At 41.6% G+C, this 14,190-nt stretch overlaps 1 protein-coding gene across 1 annotated transcript in view; it reads right to left on the bottom strand.

The window, feature by feature from the left end:
• spata20 (spermatogenesis associated 20) overlaps positions 1 to 13,369 on the bottom strand; it is a 75,945-nt gene extending 62,576 nt beyond the window's left edge. The window contains exons 1-9 of the mRNA XM_061708639.1: positions 13,105 to 13,369; positions 11,924 to 12,052; positions 11,780 to 11,844; positions 11,393 to 11,547; positions 11,155 to 11,298; positions 6,250 to 6,451; positions 5,874 to 6,004; positions 2,657 to 2,761; positions 1,717 to 1,791 (exon numbers count right to left, since the gene is read on the bottom strand). Of these exons, the coding sequence (XP_061564623.1) occupies positions 1,717 to 1,791; positions 2,657 to 2,761; positions 5,874 to 6,004; positions 6,250 to 6,451; positions 11,155 to 11,298; positions 11,393 to 11,547; positions 11,780 to 11,844; positions 11,924 to 12,052; positions 13,105 to 13,292 (1,194 nt within the window). The 5' untranslated portion in view covers positions 13,293 to 13,369. The remainder of the gene's footprint in view (positions 1 to 1,716; positions 1,792 to 2,656; positions 2,762 to 5,873; positions 6,005 to 6,249; positions 6,452 to 11,154; positions 11,299 to 11,392; positions 11,548 to 11,779; positions 11,845 to 11,923; positions 12,053 to 13,104) is intronic.
• Between the last annotated feature and the right edge of the window lie 821 nt (positions 13,370 to 14,190).

Genomic DNA, 14,190 nt, shown 5'->3' on the forward strand with positions numbered 1-14,190 from the left:
GTGCAGCTGGTTTCAAAGAGTTAATTCTCAGAAACAAGAGTTAAAAGATCCTTAAATTAATTTAGAAAAAATATAGTAATTTACTGATGTGGAAAATAAGAAATTTACTCTTACTCTTACTTTTACTTAAAGTAAATTTAAAAGCATTTACTTTTGGATACTTAAGTACCTTTAAAAGCAAGTACTTTTCTACTCTTACTCGAGTAATATTTTGACTGAGCTACTTTTACTTGTAACGGAGTAAATTTTGACCAGTAGTATTTGTACTCTTACTCAAGTACTGGGGTCGAGTACTCCGTCCACCTCTGGTCCCCGGTGGTTTTGGTCCCCTGCGGATGTTACCCCCTCCACCAGCAAGGGCTGTCCCTCTTCTGGATTACTCCTTTCAGCTTTTTGAAACTCATCATTCTTCATAATGACCGACTAGTTTGTAATAACTTACAAATTACTTTTAGCCATAATGACGTCCAACTGCTCTCTAAACCAACATCCAAGTTAAATGCAGAGTTGAACGCTTCACAAGTGGATTAGTTTATCTAACTGTTATGTCATTATTTGATGTCTTCCTGACAACTTATTGTCCCTTTTTTCTGTTTTTATGTATATTTTTTCATGCCTCCCCATCTCTTCCTGAAAGATAACCGCAGAAAAAAAAGATAATTGTAAAAGATTTTTAAGTTTTCAATTTGGGCTTTGATTGACATGAGGTGGGTGTGTCCTCGTTGGGGCCCTGGGCCCGTTTGGTTTGCCCGTTTGTGTCATGGTGCTGCGCAGTACGAGGAAAGAGAGGCTCCACATCACTCTTCACAAAACCAGCGGGTGAAAAGAAGTTTTTAACTCTTTGCCCCAAGGGGAGCAACAACCATTCCCGCTCTTTTCCTCTTTGATCACTAAAACACTGAGGAGTTCTGATTTTTTAATATACCACCTGTTTTGCCCCCAGTTTACTTGTCAGTTGGCTCAGCATTCTTACAGCAGGGCCGACCGCGTTATTAGATGACCCGCTGGACTGCCTCTTCAGCAGAATACAGATGCTGCAGAGGTGGAATGAACCAGTGAACGGGGAGTGTTTTTCGATCGTAGTTGGAGCAGAGACGCTGAGAGCAGGACAGCACTTCCTGGAAGTATCCAAATATCCCTTCAAATGAAATGAAATCTAACATCTAAAATTATGATGTTTAAAAACACAAAAAAAAACAATTTGTGCTGCTTTAAGTTTCTTTTCAGAGTATAACTAACTGTAGGTATTTAAGTCTGGAGAAGAGGGAGGAAGTGTCAGGATAACACCTGACAGAAACCTGAGGACTGAACGTAACATTACGTAACCCTTCTCTCTACACCAGAACGCAGCAAGCGCCAGTATTTTTACAGCCGGGATGAGAACGCAGGGCTCGTGCCTCTCTGAGGGAAGATCCCACACTGTGTCAAAGAAAGCACAGTCTGTGAAGAAAAAAGAAATAATACCTTTGTGGCTGTAATTCATCCGCCTGTAATTACTTAATAAATCTTCGAGAATATAATGATACCAGCGAGTGCTGCTTTAATTGTGTGGCTCATTCCCTTCTGTCACCTCATTAATCAACGGGAATAAAAGGCTGACCTGTAGAGAACAACAAAGGTTTAAGCAGCTCTTAGCGGGGAAAAGTCGCATCCTTCGCCCTCACGGACGCGTGAACTCGTGCAGAGACCTCGCTGATGGAGAAGCGGATGATTCACCTTGTCACTCAGGTCTCTGGAGACGTAGAGCAGGACGTCCTTCGCCACATCCGCGTAGAAGTGCTCCCCCGATACCTGCAGAGACCCAGAAACACACGGAAACCCCCTGGGTTGGAGTCGTGGCTCAACCAAAATGTAGTTATTTGCGGGACGTTTCCTGCAGCATCCAGTGAGACCGTCGAAGCTCCCTCTTCGTCTTCACTGACACGAGCACACATGTGTGTCTGCTGGAGTTGGTGATGTTTACATTCACAACAAAGGGTTTTTAAGTTCTACACTAGGGCTGCAGCTATAGAATATTTTGGTGATTGATTATTCTATCAAATATTCCATCGATTAATCGAGTAAATGGGATAAAACGTACTTTTGCTTTATTAAAAACCCAATTATAAATATACAATAGAAAACAAGACAGATTACTTGATTAAAAACAACCAATTTGTTTCTTTGATAAGAATAATTTACATTTATTTACATATTATGCAAACTAGTAAACTGTTTGTTAAATTTTCCAATTTTTTATAATTTGTACTTAAAGGAGACCTATTATGGCATTTAATGTATATTTTAAACAGGCCTTGAATATCTTAAAAACAATCAAAAGCTTGTTTTTTCTACATAAGTGAGAAATTCAGCCTCTGGGCAGGCTGTACAGACACTGCAGAATTTGGTTGCTTTCCTCCTTCTCTGAGTTGGCAGGCTGAGGGGACACCACTTTAAAAATGTTAAAGCAAGAAAAATGTGTTTTTCATAATAGGTCCCCTTTAAACGAGGCTTCGAGGCAGAGGGAATTTCTCGATCATTTTTTGTAATCGAGTTACTTGAGGTACTCGAGGAATCATTGCAGCCCTATTCTACACAACAGAAAGTGGGGAAAAAATGAGCTAATGCAGCTTAAACCCACAAGGAATAAAAAAGCGACCCAAACTTCCGAACGCACCTTGAACGCTGTTATGTAGGCCGCAGCCAGCTGGGCCTGGTCATACAGCATCTTCTCAAAGTGAGGCACGTGCCAGGAAGAATCTGTAGAATAACGATGGAAACCCTGTGGGGAAGACACAAAAAGAAGGACATGGGCTGCGTCCAAAATCGCACACTTCCACCCTAATGATTATGCAAAATGAGTATGCGAGATTTTTTAGTGCGTCCGAAACATTAGAACGTACTCAATAGTATGCTCTATCCATACTCTACTTTTTTAGTATGGATTTATGGACACTAGCCGAGCAGAAACTTCCCACAATGCAATGCAGCGGCGTTTGGTTGCTAAGGGATACGTATATGTCATAAGTACAGTATAATATTAAGTATAATTAAAGCTGCAAGCAGCGATGAACGGGCCCTCGCACTCACGGCCACCGCCCCCCATAAGCATATCAGAAATGACACCACCCACGACTTCCTATGTCAAACCATTCAAAAGTTATAGCAGAAAATAGGGACAACCAATCAGAAGAAGGGGCGGGGGCTAATTTTCACCAATTATGGTCAAGGACTCAATACAGAGTCCCATGACACCACCCACGACTCTTTATGTCAAACCATTCAAAAGTTATGACAGAGAAAAGTTTTCTAGGGGGCGCTGTTGAGCCATTTTGCCACGCCCATTAATGCAAACCATGAAATATCAAATTTATCGCCAGGCCTGACTTGCATGCAAAATTTGGTGACTTTTGGAGAACTATCAAATATGGACCAATCAGATGAGGGGGAGGCGCGCTTTTTGGCGTCTAGCGTCGCCACGGTAACACTTTTGAAAGAGAAAAGTAATGCGCGTAGTCGCAAGATGGAGACGCACATTTTGAGGTCTAACACACCTGGGTGCACGTTACGGTTCGGGCCGTATTAATTGCCGAAGGAAAGGCATAAATTGCGCCAAAATTACACAAATAATTCAAAATGGCCGACTTCCTGTTCGGTTTCGGCCATGGCGCCATGAGACTTTTCTTTAAGTTGCGACATGATACAGGTGTGTACCGATTTTCGTGCATGTACGTCAAACCGTATTGTGGGGCTTGAGGCACAAAGTTTTCCGGGGGGCGCTGTTGAGCCAGTTTGCCACGCCCATTAATGCAAACCATGACATATCAAATTTATCACCAGGCCTGCCTTGCATGCAAAATTTGGTGACTTTTGGGGAACTATCAAATATGGACCAATCAGATGAAGGGGGGCGCGCCTTATGGCATCTAGCGTCGCCACGGTAACACTTTTGAAAGAGAAAAGTAATGCGTGTAGTCGCAGGATGGAGACGCACATTTTGATGTATAACACATCTGGGTGCACGTTACGGTTCGGGCCGTATTAATTCTCGAAGGAATGGCATATATCGCTCCAAAATTACGCGATTAATTCAGAATGTTCAAAATGGCTGACTTCCTGTTCGGTTTCGGCCATGGCGCCAAGAGACTTTTCTTTAAGTAGTGACATGATACAGGTGTGTACCGATTTTCGTTCATGTACGTCAAACCGTATTATGGGGCTTGAGGCGCAAAGTATTTTCTGTCTGAACCAATCAGATGAAGGGTGGGCGCGCTTTTTGGCGTCTAGCGTCGCCACGGTAACGCTTTTGAAAAAGAAAAGTAATGCGTGGTGTCGGAGGATGCAGACGCACATTTTGATGTATAACACACCTGGGGGCACGTTACGGTTCGGGCCGTATTAATTGCCGAAGGAATGGCATAAATTGCGCCAAAATTACACAATTAATTCAAAATGGCCGACTTCCTGTTCGGTTTCAGGCATGACGCCAAGAGACTTTTCTTTAAGTTGCGCCATGATACAGGTGTGTACCGATTTTCGTGCATGTACGTCAAACCGTATCGTGGGGCTTGAGGCACAAAGTTTTCAAGGGGGCGCTGTTGAGCCATTTTGCCACGCCCATGAATGCAAACCAAAAAATATCAAATTTTTCGCCAGGCCTGGCTTCCATGCAAAATTTGGTGACTTTTTGGGCACGTTTAGGGGGGCAAAAAGGCCTTCCTTTTGTCAGAACAATAAGAAGAAGAAGAAGAAAAAGAATAATTCCTGCAAATACAATAGGGCCTTCGCACTGCAAGTGCTCGGGCCCTAATAATATTATTATATAATATTAATATTATAATATTCGTATATAATAATATTATATAATGTCATCTTGTTTCGGCCAGAATAAACGGGAAATAGCGGAGTGGAGTGCTGCTACTGCTGCTGTGACACGTCAGACTTGACTTGACTTCAGGAAGTGACGTGTGCGCTCTTAATAGTACGTCCAAATTAATGCACACTATTGATATTTACTCAAAAGTGTGCCGAACTTAAGTATACTTTTTAGTATGGCATTTCGGACGCACCGATACTCTGATACTCAGAATTAATTTGGACTAAAGAACTGGAATCTTGCTGGGTCACTGTTTCCATGACTACAAACAACAAACATTGCTTGCTGATATTAATTATGTCATAATAAAACTCAAATTAAATTAAAGCTGCAAGCAGCGATGAACAGGCACTCGCACTCATGGCCACCGCCCCCCATAAGCATATCAGAAATGACACCACCCACGACTTTCTATGTCAAACCATTCAAAAGTTATGGCAGAAAATAGGAACTATGAAATATCGACCAATCAGAAGAAGGGGCGGGAGCTGGATATGGACAAGATGACCAGAAACCAGTCGGCTTTGATGAAGGGAATGACCTGTTTACAGCTCAACCTATGTTTAGACTCTTACCAATGGTTACCAATTGTGCCTATGGCGACTGTAAACCCCGGGCTGTGAATGCGAGTGAGTGGATGGATGGATGGACCTCAGAAATAGCATTGGAGTAAATGAAACACATCTTTTTATGTAAGTTAGACTTCATAAAGTGTTGAGTAACAGTAACTTAGTACAAGCGGACCAATCAAACTCGTTGGGAACCGCGTCAACTTTATGCATGCTACATTTCTGAGAAGCTGCATGCTGAGGTGATGGAGCAGCATTCAAAACACTGAACTGACGGAGAAGCTTAAATCACACATAGCTGTCCACGATCACTATTGGCTCGTAGATAAATCTACCTTTGATCCTTAGTCTGTGTTGTTTTGGCTTTGGTTAACGCCGGCTAAAATGGCGGCTACAATGTCAGCTACATGGAATCAAAGATTTCACGTGTTTACGACCCCGGTGTGCACCTGTGCCACGTGGTCGTGGATTCCTCCCAGCGCCATCATGCGGAGCGTGTGCATGGCCATCTGGAGGGCCTCCACTCCCTCCGAGGTGGAGCGATTCACAGACCAGTAAGACATGAGGAACATCAGATTGACTACGGAGGCACAGAAAACAGGAGAGGAAGAGAAAATAAAGCTGAATGGTTACAGATGCTGAGTGTTTGAGAGAAACATAAGAACTGAAACCCACTGAAGCTGCATTTTCACCAAATATAGGTGGTACTTCTGTTTCCTAGGGACTTTTTTTTTAAGGAACTAAACTTACTGGGACTGTCTGGATCTCCGCTATGGCCTTTATCCTAATGATATCAGACAAATGTGTCCATGGTGTTGAACCTACCTGGTGACGGGAACTTTGGCGAATCTCTAAAGCCTCCATACTCCTCCTCGTAGGAGTGGGCCAACTGCTGGAAGCAGCGGTTGGCAACATCTGGGGCCAGTGGAGTTCCCTCTCCTGGGTTGGCAGCTACGGTTGTGCCTTTCTTCAAAGCATCGAGGATCCTCTCCCCACTGGCCTCCAAAGCAGGTCGGTTGTTCTGCCACTGAGGAATAAAAGTCAGACGGTTGGGCATTAATATGCATCCACGCCAGTGTTTTTGGTAACCCAATGAAATGATAAATCAACAGCATAAAAATGTACTTAAGAATAAAGAAACACCTACAGGTTAAGCACAGCTCCACAAAACCTGTAGTGTATGACGTATTAAAGCCTTAAAACAACTTTCATTAAAAGGGACCTATTATGAAAAACACATTTTCTCTTGCTTTAACATATATAAAGTGGTCTCCCCTCAGCCTGCCAACTCAGAGAAGGAGGAAAGCAACCAAATTCTGCAGTGTCTGTACAGCCGCCCGGATGAGCCGTCCAGTGTGATGTGGATCTACGAGCCGTTCAGATTCTGCTCCCTTTCGTTACGTAACGAAAATGCGATTTACATAGGTTGGCCTCCGATGCGTGAAACCACGCCCACAACTAACTCTGCCATTTTTTCGTAGCGGTGTATCGTGTCATTCAGGCAGCCAATCAGCACAGAGCCTCATTATCATAGCCTCCCCGCCCACTGAGAATCCCGCATAGATAATGAGGTTAGAGACTGGGATGATAAAGACATTCCTCAGAGGCTTAATTTCTAATTTATTTAGCAAAAACAATCAAAGGCTTGTTTTTAAGACATTCAAGGCCTGTTTAAAATAGGTATTAGACGCCATAATAGGTCCCCTTTAAGTTAAAACTTGGCTAAAGCAGCGTCTCTGAGAGGGCTGATGCTGGTTATGTGGGTGAGGAGATCTCAATCAATGTCAGTAGCAGACTTGGAGTTTTTGTTCATTTTTTTAAGCTTTGGACAATCTGCTTTGTCCAACATACTTTTGAGAAAACCATTATTTGTTTTGGTCATAACAATGCACTACAGGAACTGCAGGGAGCAGTATAGGCAGCACTGCCTGCCACAATGACCACATGTATCACACTCGCAAACATATGAAGGATGACGCGGTGCAGACGGAGGCTGATGTGATGCTGGTCGTGTCGTCGTGACGCCCAGATTTGATTTCCCTGCAGCACGACAGCAGGCGCAAAAGCGGCTTGATAAAATCATTATTCAACTCGTCAAAAAGAACTACTTAGCAACCAAATTAATCATTAATTGCAACCCTTATTCATAACATACACAAGACAACTGCAAATGCTACCAAGTTACTTTCATCCAGCTTGACTGGTTCTTTTTACTTTTTTCATGTTAAAATATTGAAGGAATACTTGATAACAAGCTCCATCCGTCTCCTGTTGCGAGTGTAGACTGGACATCATGGCAGAAGTGACTGAGACTAAGGGTGCTTTCACACCTGTCCCGTTTGGAGCAGTTGTTCTGAAACAGGGAGCGTTTCCCCCTAAAGATCGGTTCATTTGGTATATCTGAACACAGCAATCGCGCTCGGATGCGGGACAAAATAAGCGAACCGAGATCGCCTAGGAGAGGTGGTCTCGGCTGGCTTCCATTCCAGACCTGGAGCGTGGTTCGTGTTTTTTTTATTTGGAGTGAGAACATAATCGACACAACTCACTCATAACTGTGGTTCGATGCTCCATATAGGGCTGGGCGATATATCGAGTATAGTCGATGTATCTCGGCTTCTACTCTGTGCGATGTACAAAATGACTATATCGTGAATATTCGAGTATACATTGTCACGCATTTGCTTTTAGCCGCGGGCATTAAATTACAGGCTTTTCTCACTCTCTCGTCTCGTCTCTCCTTCTCTGAGACATAAAACAAGCGCACCCAGTTACATACGTCACATGCTGTCATTCGTGCATCGTTATACGCCCCCGACCAGCAGCTGGTGTCGGCGCTGGTGTCGGCGCTGCTGTCCAAACTCTGCCTGTTTGCGCCGTGAGTTCATCTGCGCGGTTGCTACGCGGGACGGACTCTTTTCAAAGCAAACTGGGAGGGTTTAGTAAAGATGGGAGGGGAGGTTATCTCCTCGCACGCAGCGCTGATGCAGCTCCAACTATCCGCTCAGTGTGACACGCGTCCGCGCGCAGCCCGAGCCTTTCTCTTCCAAAGCTGAGAAACGTCACCTAGTGTTGCTTAAATGTGGCCGCATGAAATCATTCACTATTATCGAAACAAAGTCAAACAAGACTATATGACGTCATATTTCTAAAAGTAAGTGAAAGTGATGCTAAGTAAAAGAGGAGAAGATGAAACATTGCGGTCCCTACACCTACATTAGTCTGAATATACAGGTGCTGTAAGGGGCCCCTCCTGCTCAGAGCAGCTCATCCTGGTAAAACCAGGACCAGAAGATGTTCTTAGCAGATGTTCTTCATACGGGGAGTCAGAGATGCAACGTGCACTATCTGTTTTGAAATGACACTTTTTATGTCTGTGCCACTCACTGCTTAGTAACTGTTTAATAAATACAGTTTCGGTAAATTTAACTTATTCCCCCTTTTTGCATGAAAGTTTAAAATTAGCATATATTAATGCAGTATGAGCAAGAATGTTTTAATGTAGACATATAGAATCATCATACTGATGTGATTGTAGGCATCAAAGTGTTAATTCAAGGCTAAGGCAAAATATCGAGATATATATTGTGTATCGTGACATGGCCTAAAAATATTGAGATATTAATAAAAGGCCATATCGCCCAGCCCTAGCTCATTGGTTTTGGTTTTTCCCGGGTTACGGAAGGGGAAACTTCTTCCGCGTTCATTTCTGACAAATGAGAGAACAGTTGGTTCGCGCATGGCATTTGTTAACAGTTTTGAACCGCTACGACGGTTGTGAACACAAACGCCAAAAACGAAAGACGAAACAACTATCGATTTAGCCCCTGAATCGGAACAAAACAAACGGGACACAGGTCTGAAAGCACCCTAAAACAAGTATTGACAGAAGAGAAAATGAAACAGGGTCCCCACTCTTTCCCTGAAATTATTTTCCAGGACTTTTCCAGGACATTTTAAGCCGACATTTTAATTAAGAGTGCTCCTCTTTCCTGTGGTCTCTATGAGCATCTCACTCTGTTGACGCCTACTTTTACTGGAAATTAATGAGGTTAAGTCTACATGAAAAGTTATTAATCTCTCGAATTTCTTCTCCCATCTATCTGTGCACATACACAGTATTTCAATACAACAGAACTCCTCAAGTTTTTTTTCCCACTTACTTTCTTTTAGCAGACAATAAAACAAGTGTGAAATACTGGATAAAGTGCAGCCCATTGAAGATTACCTGTTAACTGTAATTATCTCCTGCTGTTCTGAAATCAGAGTAGCATCCACTGCACACAGCCAATTCAGTAAACAATGCGCCCACTACAGCTCTCCTCTGTCAGTCGCTCATCACGGGACAGGGAGGAGCTTGTGGCCTTGGGAGAGAAAAACCTCACATCGCGGACCAATACGAACTACACTTTTCAACTTTGAGTAGCTAGTTTTGTCTCTAAGCATTTAGTCCTTAATGGCGTCTGAATCTAGCTACAGTCAGTTGGAAGCGCTGGGTTGGAGCACCGCTGTAAGCAGAAGAGGACATTTGATTGGCTGGTAGCGTCATGTGGGGCGCTGCGTCAGATAGAAGCCTTCTATTCCATGGCGCAGCCTAGGGCTGTTCGATTTTGCCCAAAAATAAAATCTCGATTTTTTTCTCTCAAAATCCGATTTTCGATTACGATTATTTTGTGAATTGACAAAAGGCAAAGAAATGATTTCAAATATGCTGTTTTTTTATTGAACATTTGCCCCATTGGGCTTTAAGTGCAAACTTTGCTCTTATTAAACCAAAAATGAATGAATAAAGTGCAAAGCTCTGTAAAATAAGTTGAAAAAGAGTTTTAAGAAATATAATAAAATATAAAGTTTTATTTCTGAAAAAAAAAATCAGCAAATCAGCACTTGCAAACATACAGTAAGTTATATTTCCAATTAAATAAAACAAGACATTTTCTAATTAAACTAAACTGGGTCTTTGCATGCTAAATAATAATGCAACTCATGAAGGAGGTAGAGGTGTGTAATGTCAGTCATTACATTTGCTATTCACATTTGCAAGTTTTTTGCAAGGAACACGAGCCGGTCTACCGCATCTGGCTTGAGGGATGCCCGGTGGCATGTTACAACACCCCCTCCTACACTAAAGAGCCTCTCCGATGGGGCACTTGTCGCAGGTATTGAGAGGTATTTCCATCAATCATTAATATGGTATCAATCATTAATATGTCTGCGGACAAGGTAAAAAAAAAAAAAAAAAAAGTGAAAAATCGATTTTACGAGTTTCACGTTTTAACATCGTTCTAATTACATAATCGCGATTACGATTTAAAATCGATTAATCGAACAGCCCTAGCGTAGCCTTAATGTTATCCTGACCAGGTGACAACAGATGAACATACGCAGAACTTTTAACCCGTTTACATTCACTAACAAGGCAGGGGGAGGATCATTTTCCTGGACAACTTCACCGTTCCAGGACATTTGACCTTTTTTATCTCATTTTCCATATGTTTTCCAAGACTGGAAAATTGACCAATCATTTTCCAGGTTTTCCCAGTTTTCCAGGACGCGTGGGAACCCTGATGAAAGAATGACCCAGTGAGAAACCAAACAGGAGTAAATTCAGGACTTTACCTCCACCCCTATAGGGGCACCGCCTGTGCTACAAGCTGCAAATGATCCTTTGTCCTGCTGTAAATGGGCCGAATACTAAAAAAAACCTGCTTTTAAGAGAAGTGTTTCTACCTGGTCAGCGATTCTGGCGAGCACGGTTTTGAACCCAGGTCTTCTTCCACTGTCTCTGGGGGGGAAGTAAGTGCCCCCAATGAAAGGTTTAAGATCAGGGGTCAGCCAGACACTCATGGGCCAACCTCCACCGCCGCTTGTTGCCTGGACACATTCAGAACCAGAAGTTAAGACACAAAGAAAGCGCATGCAAAGGAGAGTTCAGTTGACAAAACGGTATGCACATATGTACACACACCTGCACAAAAGTCATGTAGACCTTGTCCACATCTGGTCGTTCTTCTCTGTCGAGTTTGATGGCGACAAAGTTTTCACTAAGAATTTTACCAATTTCTTCATCCTCAAAAGACTCTCGCTCCATGACATGGCACCAATGGCAAGTCGAATAACCCACTGGTGGTCAGAGACAGGAAACGCATATATACTTCTATATATATGCTACTGTACAAGCACAGTTAAGGCCCATTGAAAACCTTGTGGAAGGTGAAAGTGTCCACTCCATATAATGTTAGCTAATATCAGAGATACAAGTCTGATTTAAATTGAGCCTTTTTTTAATTTAAATTATAAGAAATTCCTGGAATTTAACAAATGTTAATAATACGTTAGAAAAAAAGTGTATTACCTGATAAGAAAATGGGTTTGTTTTCTTTTCTTGCCTTCTCAAAAGCCTCTTGTCCCCATGGATACCTGTCATGGACAACATTGCATTCGACTATGTATTCTTAACATTTATAAAATGTAAATCTGTAGTTTAAAGGGTACTCACCAGTCGACGGGGTTGTGTGCATGTTGTAGCAGATAAGGTGACCTTTCCTTGGCCAGCCGGTTGGTGTGTTTGTGAGGAGTGGAGGATGATCCTTCACCCCCTGATGCCATGCTCATACAGACAGATGGACTGCACAGACAATACAAAATATTCATAAAATGTAGTTCTGTTTGTTTTTAACAATTACAGAAATCTTCACTTTGACTCCTAGATACTCCCGTAGACTGTCAGGTATTATTTTAAATTATTTGAATTAAATTTATAATACCTGTCATGAGTGAAAATGACCTCAAACACATTTTTTCAAAAGAAAATCATGTTGCCTTTGTAATAAATGCTCTCTCCTATTGCGTTCCCAAAGCAAGAAATATCACAGCTAAATGCTTTCAATTGTGCTGTTATTCTATTGCAGTCATTTAGCACAATTATTGAATAAATATATATATATATATAAATATATATATATATATATATATATATATATATACATATATATATATATACATATATATACAGTACATACACACACACACACACGTGTATATATATATATATATATATATATATATATATATATATATATATATACACACACACACGTAATATGAAGATATATTGATATAGACACAATAGTGGCACTTTATTGGTGACTCTTTCATCTGCTTGAAGCTTTTTTAAGAGGCATGCATATTATCGTTATTAATAATATTGTTATTATCATCATCATTATGATTATTATTATCAGCATTATGATTATTATTATCAATATTATAGTTGTTGTGCTTCCAGCTTGTGCAAGCTTGCATGATGGAAGAGGCTGCAGAGGTTAGCTGTTAGCTGTAATAGTGTGTTGAACTCCATTTGGATTTTGCTTAATTTATTTTGATTTGAGTTACACGTTGGTTTTAAAAAGTGCTGCCAATAACAAACTTGAAAACTGACGAGATTAAACCTTTCCCCTTTATTCGGGCGACTTGGTTATGACACAGGTGTAATATTGATTTGGATGTTTTGCAAGGATGTTGTCATATTTCAAAAGCTTGTAGATTATTGAATGCAGTCATACATTGGTGGCTTGTTCAGCGACACCAAATTGAAGGACATGTCATTTGGACTATAACTGATCTTTATGTACGACTTTACCATGACCGTGCAGCTGGTCCGGTGGTGTGGTGTTTTACCTGAGCACGCAGCGGGGTCGGGGCAGAGCTGACCTGTGTCCTGGCCGGGGGACTCCTCTGAAACACCTAATGTTGCACCCGGAGCTCCTCTGTGCGCCGTCCGCTCCCGACAAAGCCACGGTTAAAAGGCGTGCAGGATCCGAAACGCTATATTTAGACGCCGACAGACGCCATGGAAGTCTTAACATCCTAATCCACCAGCGTGTTTCCTTAGCAGGCTAACGTGGGCAACGTTGTTGACATGCAGCAGCGACGCACCAGCAGAGACCTGCAGGCATGTGACATGCACGCCGGGTCGCAATACCGCCGACCGACACAAGAGGGCGCCATTACGAGCCACGGAATGAATGAATGAAGGAACGTGACAGTTAATGTGAGGTCAATTTAGTTTTAGTTTTGGAGCCCTGCCAGGATCCTGTTAAGAGTCTGCAAATACTAATAACTGGATCTGCAACTTCCCATTAAGGTAACAGAGTTACTTAATCTTTTTTTTTTTACTTATTTTTATTTTCTATTTTTCTATGTGCCACACCATAGTGACGTTCAGTATAACAACAAAAAAAACAACAACTAATATACATATTTAGACATAAGACAGACACCAACCTCAACATATACACGAAGAAAGAAAAAAAAAATAAATAAATAAATATTAAAAGGACAGGGAGAGGCCTAACAAGCCTTTAAATACCTTCTAACCCCCCTGTTACCTCCCTCCCCTATACATCCCTTACACTTCACTATCTTTTATGTATTAGCCAAAATTCCTATTTTCACAAATCCTTATTTCCATTCTTATTTCATAAACACAATACAACTAGAGGGAGAGAGACGCACCATGAGAGCAAGTAAACAAACAAGTACATGACAATACCTCCAAAGATAAAAAGATAATAATAAAAAAATAAATAAATAAATTTTAAAAAAAAGATAAAAACAAAAAACATTAAGTGCTCCCCGTTCAGTTGTTGACTCCTCCATATTATTATTATTATTATACTCCTCCATATCCGTCAAATAATCCATTGACCGCCTTAGTATTAAGAGTAGTAGGCTTTTAGGTGCATTTAGATCTCTTCATGTCTT

This window comes from Cololabis saira, chromosome 19, assembly GCF_033807715.1.
Source record: "Cololabis saira isolate AMF1-May2022 chromosome 19, fColSai1.1, whole genome shotgun sequence".
Lineage (NCBI taxonomy): Eukaryota > Metazoa > Chordata > Actinopteri > Beloniformes > Belonidae > Cololabis > Cololabis saira.